Source organism: Daphnia magna, linkage group LG1, assembly GCF_020631705.1.
Source record: "Daphnia magna isolate NIES linkage group LG1, ASM2063170v1.1, whole genome shotgun sequence".
In the NCBI taxonomy this organism is placed as follows: Eukaryota; Metazoa; Arthropoda; class Branchiopoda; order Diplostraca; family Daphniidae; genus Daphnia; species Daphnia magna.
Window position 1 is genome coordinate 12,796,155 of NC_059182.1, and position 12,504 is coordinate 12,808,658.

At 41.5% G+C, this 12,504-nt stretch overlaps 4 protein-coding genes across 7 annotated transcripts; 1 reads left to right on the forward strand and 3 right to left on the reverse strand.

Annotated features, from left to right (window-relative positions):
* Window positions 1-630: 630 nt before the first annotated feature.
* LOC116917635 (frizzled-1) lies at window positions 631-4,087 on the reverse strand. The gene is made up of 8 exons (XM_032923186.2): window positions 3,174-4,087; window positions 2,732-3,114; window positions 2,462-2,662; window positions 2,164-2,386; window positions 1,945-2,081; window positions 1,742-1,873; window positions 1,497-1,669; window positions 631-1,421 (listed from the first exon to the last, which is right to left on the reverse strand). Exons 1-8 carry the CDS (start codon window positions 3,700-3,702, stop codon window positions 1,289-1,291), a joined length of 1,911 nt encoding a protein of 636 aa, XP_032779077.1. The 5' UTR covers window positions 3,703-4,087; the 3' UTR covers window positions 631-1,288.
* Window positions 4,088-4,464: 377 nt separating this feature from the next.
* Window positions 4,465-8,738, reverse strand: LOC116917616 (lethal(3)malignant brain tumor-like protein 3). Of its 3 annotated transcripts, none has more exons than XM_032923169.2 (11): window positions 8,173-8,738; window positions 7,904-8,099; window positions 7,686-7,835; window positions 7,350-7,597; window positions 7,087-7,279; window positions 6,730-7,025; window positions 6,425-6,656; window positions 6,159-6,343; window positions 5,405-6,099; window positions 4,897-5,326; window positions 4,465-4,831 (listed from the first exon to the last, which is right to left on the reverse strand). In XM_032923169.2, the coding sequence occupies exons 1-11, from the start codon at window positions 8,404-8,406 to the stop codon at window positions 4,673-4,675; spliced, it is 3,018 nt and encodes a 1,005-aa protein (XP_032779060.2). In that variant the 5' UTR covers window positions 8,407-8,738; the 3' UTR covers window positions 4,465-4,672. The 3 variants fall into 3 exon arrangements, with proteins under 3 accessions (XP_032779060.2, XP_032779065.2, XP_032779051.2); XM_032923174.2 differs by having other exon boundaries at window positions 7,686-7,832; window positions 7,904-8,102; XM_032923160.2 differs by having other exon boundaries at window positions 7,904-8,102.
* Window positions 8,739-8,958: 220 nt separating this feature from the next.
* Window positions 8,959-10,533, forward strand: LOC116917643 (AKT-interacting protein homolog A). Of its 2 annotated transcripts, none has more exons than XM_032923196.2 (6): window positions 8,959-9,204; window positions 9,275-9,345; window positions 9,420-9,520; window positions 9,597-9,784; window positions 9,844-10,135; window positions 10,206-10,533. In XM_032923196.2, the coding sequence occupies exons 1-5, from the start codon at window positions 9,092-9,094 to the stop codon at window positions 10,097-10,099; spliced, it is 729 nt and encodes a 242-aa protein (XP_032779087.1). In that variant the 5' UTR covers window positions 8,959-9,091; the 3' UTR covers window positions 10,100-10,135; window positions 10,206-10,533. The 2 variants fall into 2 exon arrangements, with proteins under 2 accessions (XP_032779087.1, XP_032779093.1); XM_032923202.2 differs by having other exon boundaries at window positions 10,323-10,533.
* On the reverse strand, window positions 10,221-11,707 carry LOC116917659 (acyl-protein thioesterase 1). Its single transcript, XM_032923215.1, has 8 exons — window positions 11,550-11,707; window positions 11,453-11,484; window positions 11,360-11,381; window positions 11,222-11,265; window positions 11,110-11,157; window positions 10,804-11,050; window positions 10,569-10,733; window positions 10,221-10,498 (listed from the first exon to the last, which is right to left on the reverse strand). Exons 1-8 carry the CDS (start codon window positions 11,595-11,597, stop codon window positions 10,454-10,456), a joined length of 651 nt encoding a protein of 216 aa, XP_032779106.1. The 5' UTR covers window positions 11,598-11,707; the 3' UTR covers window positions 10,221-10,453.
* Between the last annotated feature and the right edge of the window lie 797 nt (window positions 11,708-12,504).

The following is a 12,504-nucleotide window of genomic DNA, read 5'->3' on the forward strand; positions in this document are numbered from 1 at the left end:
GTAATATGTATTCTATTACTCTGCTCTGACTCTGGCAATACGCATACGCTGTACCCTGTACTCATTCTAAAAAACTTCGATTGTCAAAACGCCAACGCTTCTTGATTAATTCCACCAATCCTCAGGCATAAGCAAATAATCAATTCTGGAAAAAAACGAATCGGATATTTATTTTTAAGATTGTTTAAGGTTTTAAAATTCGAAGCAATGTTTGCAGGAGCAGTACTACAGTGATTATGTGGACATAAATAACATTCAAAATCTGAGTTGTAACATGTCCCTGAAAACTATGAAAATTGAGATTTTTCGTTAAACTGTAGTTCAGTAAATGAAGTGATCATTCTCATGACCGTAAGATGGTTCAAGGACGAAGGTCTCAATCACATGACTTTCCTTTTTTCTTTCTCATGCATTCCTGTTTCCAGGTGTTCCGTGTATGAGGCATGCAAACGAATGATTCCACCAGATTCCACGTGACAACTGGCTTAGCTAGTGGAACGGGTTTCTTATCTTTTTTTTAGAATCTACGATTTTATCTCCTTCGGAATTGTTCCAAATGACTGTATACGGAAATGATTCAAGGAAAAACAAAGAAAAGGGTAGGAACTAGGAATATATGTTATTAAATGATTTTGTTGTGAAAACGGATTGCAGTGTATTCTGATTGTTATAAGGTTTATCCTACCAATGAAAAAATGTTATTAACGTAATGTGCACGGAACAAACAGGTGATTCGGCATAATTCTTTTATCGATTGCCATCAAAAGAGTATGCACTAACGGTTACATAACGATACGAACGCTCCGAGCGAAGACAATTGGGCACAACAACGTTTGACAAAGATCGTATGCAGCGCTAAAAGAAACATGCGAGCTGCTCGTTTACCAATATAAAAGTCAACCAAATAAGAACGTTTTCCACTTGTTAATGGGTGTAAAAGGAGTAAACAACTGGATGGCTCTTGTGTGTTCATGGAGAAATGGTACCGTCATGCAATTGAGTAAAAGATCGCAAAAAAGAGCCACCTTAAGGGACGCAAATAAAAAGGCATGTTTTTGTTCTTCATCGTGTTGAAGAGAAAAGACGTCACTAAAAATTAAAATTGCCGATTGCCTTTCATAGCTGGCTATTTACATTTTGTTTGTTAAAGACGCCAAGACGAGAGGGGTCGGGAAAACTGAGCACGAGATGAGACGCACTAGACAGAACAATTAGGCAGGGTGATTGCAACCTCCAGACGTGAGTGTTTTTGTCGGAGGAGTAATTACAAGAAATTCAGCGTATTTTTTTAGACATAAACTCCTGTGGGTTCCGGCTTTAACCAGAAAAGACGACGGTAGAAGTTGGTCCACGTAGCCAAGGTTTTGGAGGACAAAACCCAAAAGCCCGAGCTGATTCCGACAATCAGCATCATCAGATACCTAGGAGAAAGACCATAACGAGTTATGTTATAGAAAAGACCGGTAAAATGACTTCCTGGAAGTCAATCAACGTACTTGATCATGAAAACAGCAAATTCCGGTTTAGGGTAAGTTGGAGCCGTGGGGTAACCGCCAGCGCCTTTGGCATAAGCCAAACTTTGCGACGGGCACGCAAAAACAAATTTAATCCACTGCGGGTCACGACATTTGTCTTCTTGCCATCGCAACATCCAAGAATCGAAAAAAGCCTGAAAAAGTCAAGTTGTATTAGCCGAGCTAAGGAGGAAAAAATTATGCCAAAACACAAACATTTTACATACCTGTTCATGTAGAAGGCATGCAATAACAATGATGGCCGGAACTGTGTATAAAAATGAATAGATGCCAATACGCAGCATGAACTTTTCGAGTTTATCCGTCTTGGTGCCTCCACTCTTCATCAAGGTTCTCACCTGCACATATTCACAGAGAGAATAATAACTTTATCCAAGAACTAATGGTAAAATACTAGTGTCAGTCTCACCCTAAAAAGGGAGATGAAGCCGCCCAGTAAGAAAATGGTGCCGACGATAAGAAAAATGAATAGAGGCGCCAATACAAAGAGCCGTAAGGCAGACATATCCCAAACGCCAACCGAACAAACGCCGCTCAGTACGTCGCCTAAGGGTATGATACCAGTGGAACAGCACGAGAAATTATAAATAAAAAGACCAATGAGACAATTTGTAAGCAACGCACACACCTTCAACTTTGCCCATGGCTAAAATGGCGATGGTCAGAGCAGCTGGGAGAGCCCACGTCACAAGATGGAAATAATGTGACTTTGCTTCGATGGGTTCATGACCCCACTTGAGACCAGCTGCGAGGAACCAGGTTAGCGTCAAAACGACCCACCAGAGGTTGGCAGCCATTTCAAAATAGTAAAGCAACATGAAGAGGATTGTACATGACTCCCGTTTCGTTCCCTATTTTTAACAAATGTAGGCAAAATTTGAGATTGAGAGAACTCCAACTATTATTTTTCATACGACTTTATATACCTGAGTAATGGTCTCGACCATGTCAGATTTATCGACCGAGAAATCTGGCGGTGGATCAAATGGCGCATTACACGATACAGAATCCCCCATGGCGTATCCTATGACGTAGGCCAATGCCACCATAAAATAGCACACAGAAAGGAAGACGACGGGTCGTTCGGGGTAGCGAAATCGGCGTACATCCAGCAAGAATGTCAGCACCTGATATTGAAAGATATATCACGGAGTTATCGAACTGTAGACAGAAGTTTTATAAATAGTTGTCATTACCGTGAAGAGGCAAGATGCCATGCAAATAGCACCCCAAATAACGATCCAAACTCGGGAGAAACGGACTTCACTTTCATTGAAAAACATACCCTTACAGGGGGCACCACAATCAGGATAGATTTTTCCGCCGACGCGAACGACATAATCAAGTCCTTTTGGCACTCGGAATTGGGCAGGACAAATGAACCCATGGTCACGTGAGTAGTTACTGTTGACTGATGTGAAACCGGATCGGATGCCACTTGGTCCACCATACCAACTGGAACCTGAACCGTAACCTGTGGGACTACCACCCACAACAGGCCCACCTGGATATACACCAGGATAGTTACCCAATTCATTTAGGGGATTTCTTGGGTAATTGGGAACACCACCAAGCCCACCTACAACATAAAGATTGTTCAAACAATCGCATTGTAAACACAAAAATAACAATAATTACCTGAAACTTTATAAGGAGGCCTGTAGCCCTCATTCCCACCATGGCTAGTTCCTGAACTAGTATTGTTCTCTCCTACACAGAGCTCTCCTGCTGCACCACCTTCTGGATACCTACTGCATTCTAAGCTCTCTGGCCACTGAAATCCAAACTTGTTCATAAGACCCTCACAACCACTCCGAGCTGATAGGCAAAGAGAGCGGCAAGGAGGAATAGGTTTGTCCAGAACTGTGCACACAGGAGCGTAGACTGAGCACAGGAAGATTTGCAAGTCAGGGCTGCACTTGACCTTCACCAGTGGATAAAACTGATGTACTTCAAGCCCAGCATCTTCTTGTTTTTGGTGGTTAAGCAGGTTTGGGAAGATAGTCTCATTGTATAGAATATCTTTGCATAGGGGAATTGTGATGGCTTCACACCTGCCATGATGAGGTAAACTGTCTCGATCAGAAATAGTAGAACTAACAGACATAACAGTTAGTAACAAAGCCAGCAAAGAGGCAAAGATGCAAACACTTTTGTTCGAAGACATTTTCTCATGAGATTTCGGACGGAGCTACAAGTAACTTGATTTGTTAGTCAAATGCTGGTTTTGGCTGGCCAGCAGGTTCCTTCTAGGGAAAGACGACTTTTCAACCGCCTCGGGCCACAGACGCACTTTTTTTCTTTTCGAAGGGGCCAACCAAGATGACTGACCTCTTCTTAAGAGAAGTTTCTCAGCAACAAATAACCACTACACTTTCCTCATTTTGTCATAAAAAACTCCACAGTTCTGCAAACTTATGTCTAAGAAACAGAGTTCGATCGCTTTATTCGATCGAATTGTCTGTTCAACATGCCCACTGCTACGCAAATTCCCGTCAAATGTCTCTGGGCACTCCACCACGAACACTGGAAAGCCACACCACAGTGCTTGTACTTCAGACAAAAAGCTTCTTAAGCAGTTGCTCTTTCATCCGCCAGAGCACCTCCCCCCGTTTTTTCTCGTCTTTTGTCCTCTTGCCTGTTAAAGCCATCAGGTTTCTTACGTTGCCAGAGGGTATCTTAGAGGGTCACTCATGTCAGTTCTCCTGTTCTCCTCCCTTTTTTTGAACAGATGTGAAGTGTTGGTAATCGCTTTACGTATCACTTAAGGTTAAATCTCAATTATGCAAAATACTAATACAAATAAGATCTCTTACAAGTTTGGTGCATGTTGGATTGTTGGTAAACAAAACCATTAAATCAAGCTTTTATACAAATTAAACTTTTTCATAAAAAAAGCACATAACTTCTTGCAAAAACTAAAACAAGACATGAATCAATGTCTTTATTGAACTTAAAAAAGAATCTTGGAAAGAAAGAAAGAACGGGGAAAATTTTTTAGTAATACATAGAAAATCAAGTCGTGCGCAGTCGAGATTGAGAATCATTCGAGCCAGAGGTTATCTCGGTTCGTTCACGGTACAATGCATAGAAAAAATAACTGGATAGGACAACCATACAATTAAATTCTAATGTATCTAAGAGTGTGCTTCGTTTGTCGATGGCATTGCAGATTTGGCTTTTTCCTTCATTAGCAGCAGAGCATTCCGAATCTTAATGGCAGGTCCTAATTTGACGCTAAGCAAGTCCGTTAGGTCGCTTTGAGATAAATACAGGAGCGCTTCGCCATCAATTTCCTGTCAAAAATTTTAAAAAATCAGATCAACAGGAATGCAAACGATAGGTGCTTTCTGTATCAGACCTCTTGTTTGAATTTTTCTAGCAACGGCTTACTAATGCCGAATTTGGATAAAAATTCCAGAACCTGATCGCAGGACCACAGGGCCACTTGATTAGATGTGTCGACTCCGACAAGATCACCGAGAAGTGCAGCATGCTTGGACCAACACATTGGCGTTGTCAGATTGGAATTGGTAGGGAAATCCATCATCGAATAGCCTGGTTGCATTGATTTTTGCGCTTGCACTGAACAGCTCATAGAGGTGTCAAATTGGTCATTTTGACCAGCTAAAGAATTCCGGCTTGGCTCATCTTTCCGTCTGCGTTCTGTGGCCGGAAGGCTCTGATCGTGAGGCACATCACCATTGGTTTTCTCGCGATCTTCAAGAACAGCAGATTTCCGCCTTACGTTGTCACTAGCTGCCGTTTTGCCGGTAAAGTAGGAAAGCCTTCTAAAATATGAGCAAGTGAGAGGCCTGTTTATATTTTCTACACCAATATTTTTTTCTAGTATTTTAATTTCTAGTTACATTTTCTTGGGAGGTGGAGTGAGAGTCTCCAGTGAGTCGTATTGCTGCTCCAAAGACGGACTTTCGGCCCTAATATCGACTTGAATCAGTCGATTATTGAGCTCGGCCTCGGATTCGCTCTTGACTGGTAGATCGATAATTTCCGAAACTTTCGATTTTCGCTGTTCTTCCATTTTCTTAACGCTTGTGGTAGACGAAGACTGTGGAGGTGGTGACGAACTTTCCACAGTTGGGGCAATACCACTACGCTCTCCAGTTTCCAGTTCAATTTTAATTATGGTTGCTTTGGTTTTGTTGCCTATACTAGGTTCCTCTTTGACATGGTCTTCCTCTGCTATACTTGCTACAACTTCAGGTGAGGAAGGTCGCTGTACAACTGGATCGATTTCTTCACCTGTTAGACGATCGGGAAATGCTGGATTTTCACGGTGTAAATTGCTACTAGAATATGGACAATGATCCACTGTAGTGTGCGTGGCATATCGTGCACCCTCCACGTGCCCAGCACCCGTACAGCCTGGGGTCGAACACTCGCCTTCTGTCGTCGAGGAACCGCTGTACGTCACAAAGGGGGGTTGCAGGGGATGACCTGTTTTCAAGCACCATCCTGGTGGATGCAGGTCCGGCCAATCGTCATCAGTCCAAAAATCATAGTCAGAAGACCAGCCGTCAAAATGGATTTTTAGCCGATATCCCTATAAAGGTTTGATGAGACAAGGAGCCTTTTTCTGTAATAACAGAAATTATTGCGTACCTTTACAGCTGCCACGGTGGCGACGCGAATAAGTTGCGGGTTGCGTGGATCGACGCATTCAAGTTTCATGCCTGTTTTGAATCCGACGGGTGAACGAGGTTTGAAAGCCCGTGGAGGAACCGCCGTCGACCCTGTCTTGGCAAGGTAGTGATCCCAAACAAAGTCACCAGCTTCAGCGTCATAATCTTTCAATGCCAAAAGCAAAAAGAATGAGGGTTCGCATCGTTCACAACGTTCATGACTAACAGAAAAGAAAAAAAGTTTACCACAAGGCGGTGTGAGTGTCGTGTTGTGTTCCTGTGCCCATCCGACCGGATGAACATAAGGACACGTGGGATCAGCCCAGTAATCATAGATACTATCCCATCCGTCAAAATGGACCAGGAAGCGCGAACCAATCACATTTGCAACAGTAGCAACACAAAGTGTGTGCGACGAATGGCGTCGATCTACTGCTTCTAATTTCATTTTTACACGAAAAGCACTGGGCACTGGGGACTAAAAATTAGACAAGAAATTGAATAATTACGTACCCGTATAGCGTGTGATAATATATAAACTTTTCTCATACCTCATTCTGAGCAGAGATAAACAGGTGACGTGGGGCTGCTACACTACTGGTAAACTTCAAGTACTGAGGCCAGCTAAAGGTACGTGCATGTGTGGAGGGCTGGGCACTTGTTTGATGGTGAGGTGGAAGGGGCGATGATGTGGACTGCGCAGTTGGTAATTCATAATGCTTCGGCGGTCGCAATTTTTGGCCATTTTTCTCACACCATCCACAATGGAATAGATTTTCAGAATCAGCATTTAGCCAGAAATCGTGCGAGTCGGAATAGCCATCAAAGTGCAACCGCAGTCGGTATCCTTTACATTTATATATTTTTAAATAACGAAATTGAATCAGAAATGAGCAATAACGAAATACCTTGAATTTCTGCAACAGTCATAACGCAGAAAAGAGATTGATGCTCGGGATCGATGCCCTCCAACTTCATTCCTGATCGAAAGCCATGTTTGCCATAAGGAAATGGGTCTGAAAATAGTCGTTCAGGAGCGGCTTGTGCTCGTCTTCTTTCTAAATACTTTGACCATGACCAAGCCGACGATGATTTAGCTGGCTAAAAATTTTAGTTAAAAATCTAGATTAACAGCAAGTTAAAAGAGAATATGAAATAATTTCCAACTAGCCTTCAGGTCACCATCTTTGTTCGTTTGCTCGTTACAAGGTTCAAGCGAAGATTCGACAATGGCGTTGTTAGCCGCGTCACCTGCCTGAGAAGACGAGTTAGACGAGGTGGACTTGCGTTTAACTGCCACTTTACCAGCAGCTGCACCGCCTTCTCGACTTTTCGATTTTGTCGGTTGGGCAACGCTAAGTTTCCGGCACTTTTCGGAACAGAAGTATTGATCAACAAATTCGTCTGCAATCCCATAACCTTCAAAAAAATAAATAAAAGATAAATTAGAATATTCTCAAACTTGGCATCTAGATAAATAACATATCAACTTGTTGTTACAATATACCGTCACATTGTTTGCAGCAGACGATGTCAACTTTTTCTTTGGTATTCGATGGAAACCTTTGTTTCCACCGCTCTCGATCTCCGTTGTTGTTGCTACTGCTACTACCATTGCCATTGTTGTGGCTTAAACTTACAGGAACCATTTCTGCTACTGTCACCCATGAAACAAATGGCACGTCAGCGAAATGAACGGTGAAAAACGGCAAATAAAAGACGAACCTGGCTTTGTCGGTTGAGGAATGGAATCAGCGTCTGTTGACGGAGGTGCCACTATTGCTTCTGGGGATAATTCTTTCTCTGCAGATACAACTTCGGTTATCTGAATGGTTTCATTCGGTTTCTCTGCCGTCGGTTTCTCTGCCGTCGATTCCTCCCCGGGAACCAATTCGTAAATCCCGAATTCGTTCACACGGAGCTGCTGATTGCAGACGACGACAAAAGTTATTTTATAAAAATATATTACTTGTATTAAAATATAAATAACTTGCATTTAATTTGGGATATTTGCTGCTAATATTCGATACATTCGCCGCCGTTTCAGCCAAATCCGATTCTTCCTCCACCGTGCTCGTAATGCTGCTGCTCGGTGGTGCCGTAGCTGTTTCCGTAAGATTAACGATCACGGTGGTTTCACCAGAGAACGGTGTGTTCTCGGTCGCTGGTGCAATCGGCGCATCTATTGTAGGAGAAGTCGAATCTGGAGTTTCCGTTTCGGAATTCATTTTCCTTTTGGGGGACTAAACGGTCACCCCAAAACACATAAACCAGCAAAAAGAAACGTTAAGTCCCCGTGCGCACTTGAGGCACCGTCTTGTCTGGCTCCTGTACTCAAAGCCTTCTTCAGATAACGATGCGGGTTTCCTGTTGTTTTTCGAAATTGAGACAATCGTAAACAACTAATGATGTTGGCGGAACGGGTACGAAAATTAACTGTAAATTCCAATTCAGCTAAACAGCCAGAAGTTCTGAAGTCTAAGTCACACAAACAGATTCTGGACTGGCTAGTTTCAAATACTTTCGACGGACATCTTTAACTCGACCGCTATGATAGCAAGGGGAAGGGAATGAATTAGATAGTGACCCCTGGTGGCAATAACGTAAGCTTGCATGCAATCATATTTAGAATTTCAGTTAAAAAAGGAAAATTCCTTTAAAAAAAATAATACCAAGACTAACAAATATTTGAATAATATAGCATTTCTGGCTTTTACTGTAATTAAAGTACATGAAAACAATACTTTTGAACATGAGGTAAACAGCCGACGGCAGGTAGATGGCTGCACTGTGCATCCAAGGTTCTATTTATTTTGTAATTTCCTTGAAATTCTATTTCCTCAATAAAATTTATCCATTTGAAGAATTAATCGAGTGAACAGATAAAACTGCTTGAGTGCCAAAGGATCAAACATGGAATTCCGAAATATAGCTTCTACAGAGGCACACTTTTTGGACAAAGATACCCAAGAGGTCATGAGTAAATACCAACCAGTTTTTATGGAGTATTCAATTTTAGCTGAATAGTAAGTCATTGGTTTCTTTGTAACACTCTGACCCAAAAGAACCTTTCAGTAAATCTATGTTGAATCACAGCAATGCTCTGAGAGACCAATCCAAAATTTTACAAGATGTATATGTGATGCCTTCCTCTAAAGATCCCTTGCGTAAGAGCAAAACAAACAAAAAACACATCAAAACCTTAACCAAATTACCAGAATTCTTTGTCCTCTTTTTTCAGATTGGTTTGGCCTTATATTTCTGAGGAGTGGTTGCTATGCAGGAGCAGTATTTCGCTTTAACATTTTTATAGGCAAAAACTTTCCCCAGACTGACATTCCTGTGAGACACCTATGGCCTACTTAAGAACTTTCACATATCTTTACTCATAAAGCTGAAAACTGTTTATATTCCACAGAACATCGTTTTCGCGCCCCCAATATTCCACCCTAAAGTGGACCCTGTTTCGGGTTACATGGAGACCCGATCGTCCTTTGGGAAGTGGCAAGTCGGTGTGCACCATGTATGGCACTTGTTACTGTACATAAAGAAATCTTTACTCGTGATTGATAATCGCGATTCAGTGAATCAAGTCGCTGCTGATTTGTATGTTACATGAATAACTGTAACGTAAATGAACATTTAAAACTGTTTACGGCTAACAGGTTCACGCACGATCGCTCCGAGTTTCAGACGAGAGCTACCGAATGCATTATGGAATGCAAAGAACGTCTAAATGATTCCAATCAATACTCAAGTGATCCACACTATTTGAGATTTTCGCCATACAATCCTAACATTCATGGAACTTTCCGCAAAGCTGTTCTTGCTAATGCCAAATCAAGTGGCTCAACATCTGCGGGGAAATCCCTTTCTTGGGTAAAACCCGGTTCGCTGCAACCCTGTTCTAGTCAGGATTGACGGCTTAATTTTTATGTTTGCCAGTTCTCTCGAGAGGTAATGATTTTTTTAAATTTATATAAGACCTTTGATAAGTTCTTAATAAATGAATCTTCGTGATATATAGCTGATAAAACAATGATTTGTCATCTATGCTGGAGTGTAATATAATTTTGAAGTGCATACACCAGGCAACGGTCAAGACGAGGAGTTTGATGAATTTGAAAATTGACTTGCACACTAGGTTATACTAGGCACGCGGATGGGCATACGACATTGACTATTCGTCTTCCACACATAAACGAACAACGCCGGTGCTTTGCCATCTTGTTCCTCGCCTACACATGGCGCCTACATCCTTCAAAATCTTGATAACTAAGCTAAGTTACGCATTATGAATGCCTTTACATCCCTCATTTCCTGCAAAGCCAATAAATAAATGAGTTTTGTTGTTATTTGATCTGCCTCATTCATTGTGACAGTGACGTACCTCATCGGAAGACGAATGGGCCAAATTTCTGTACGTACGAAATTCAACCGATTTGTTGAATTTCTTGAAAAGCGCTGCACTTTGCTCTCCCCACCGATGAGGAACGATAGGGTCAGAATCCCCGTGACACATAATAATGGGAGTTTCCGTGTTGCCGACAATTTTCTAATACCACATGATCAATGTTTATAATGAACTTCCAAATGCCTAATAAGTTCAATGAAACGTCACTTACGGCCGGGAAACTGTCACGTAACGGAAGCCAGCAAGACAGAGCCACAACACCACCTAGGGTGTGCTGGGTGACTAGGGAAGAATATAGAGATAGGGCTCCTCCTTGAGAGAAGCCCCCAATAATGATGCGGTTGGATGGAATACCACCCTTGATCTCATCTTCAATGAGACTATGGACTGAGGCCGCAGCTCTCTGGATACCTTCAGTATCCTCACCAGCACTTAAGTCAAGGCCCTTGAGATCAAACCTATCATTCAAATTTTGGATTACACAAAATTGGCAACATTAATTTTTTGGCCTAAATACCATGCTGGCATCCTAAAACCAGAATTCAATGTGACTGGAATTGTTGGCCTATAAAAAATGCAGAATTAGTGAAATTGCTTGAATTGATGAGCCAAGATTAGATGCATCTTACGCAGTCGGGCAGACCAACTTAACGAATGCTGGTTTGATTTCAGCCTTTTAAATTTATATTAGAATTAATAGAGAAAGAAAGTTCATTAATAAAGATTGTGGTGGGTAAGATGGTGAGGGCAATTGGGAATCTACTTACCAAAGAGCTGGCCCAACCATGACTGTAATGTCAAAAATAATAAAGGTTAAATAATGTGTTGATATATTTGAAAATGAGGCGTTTATACTTTACCCCGTGTCTCCGAGTCCGTGAAAGAATATGACCTAGCGACGAAAGTGTTGAATGAAATTTCCACCCCATATACCTTACATGGAACGAATGTTATTACCGTGGCAGTATGTTTTGCGGAAGCCTCGATGATAACTTTGCCAGCCATGACAATAATTACTGATTGGAGTTAGCAACAATAATGCGATAATGGGTACGGACAGGGGACAGTAGACGACACTGGCGTTCTTAATTGTGAAGGTTCTGTCAAAATACCAAGTTCTGGTTTCTAAACAGCAACCTACAATGGTTGCTGTAATTCCATCATTTCTTTTCCAAACACGGCAAAATAATGTCAGATATCTCACAAGTCACAATGCAATGTAATACATTTGTTTTTCCAATTTTCATGAACGATTTTATTGCCAAAAAAACAGCAGAACTCAAGCCGAATAACTGTTTGGGAAAATCAAAATGGTATATAAAAAAATATGATAAACTTAATCGACCAAATCCTCCAAACGCGTAGAGAAATTGAGGCAAGTGACAAGTTTCACTTTATTGCATTGTGTGATATTTACTCATATATAATTGTGGTATAATTAGCAGGGGGCAGCAATCCTGTCAAGGCATATTTCAAAGATGAACGCTTGTATGTTTGGTATGGCTAAGCAGCAGATGATAAACTGAAAGTAATATTCGTACCATACGAGCTTCGAGAATATTGCGCATCTTTCACTTTAATGCGAGATGTCGTCTAGAACACCAATAAAAGGAAATGTCACGACATTTATGAGCCAGTAAAGTATCCTGCGAAAGCGTCCAATTAATTTTCCCATTATTATAATATTGTGTAGGATTATACGATGTCGATCACAGTCACAAACAGTCTGTTCCTATCACAGATTAATAGCGGACGACTTTGCCTCTGCCAATCAAAGTTGTTCACTCGACAGCAATCGCGGGATTGTGTTGCTAGTTTCAAATTAGATTTACAATTCCCGCGTGAATAGCGCTGCAAATAATTCAGCAATGACGTTTTTCATATTATACGAGAAATAAAGCTAGAAGAGGGA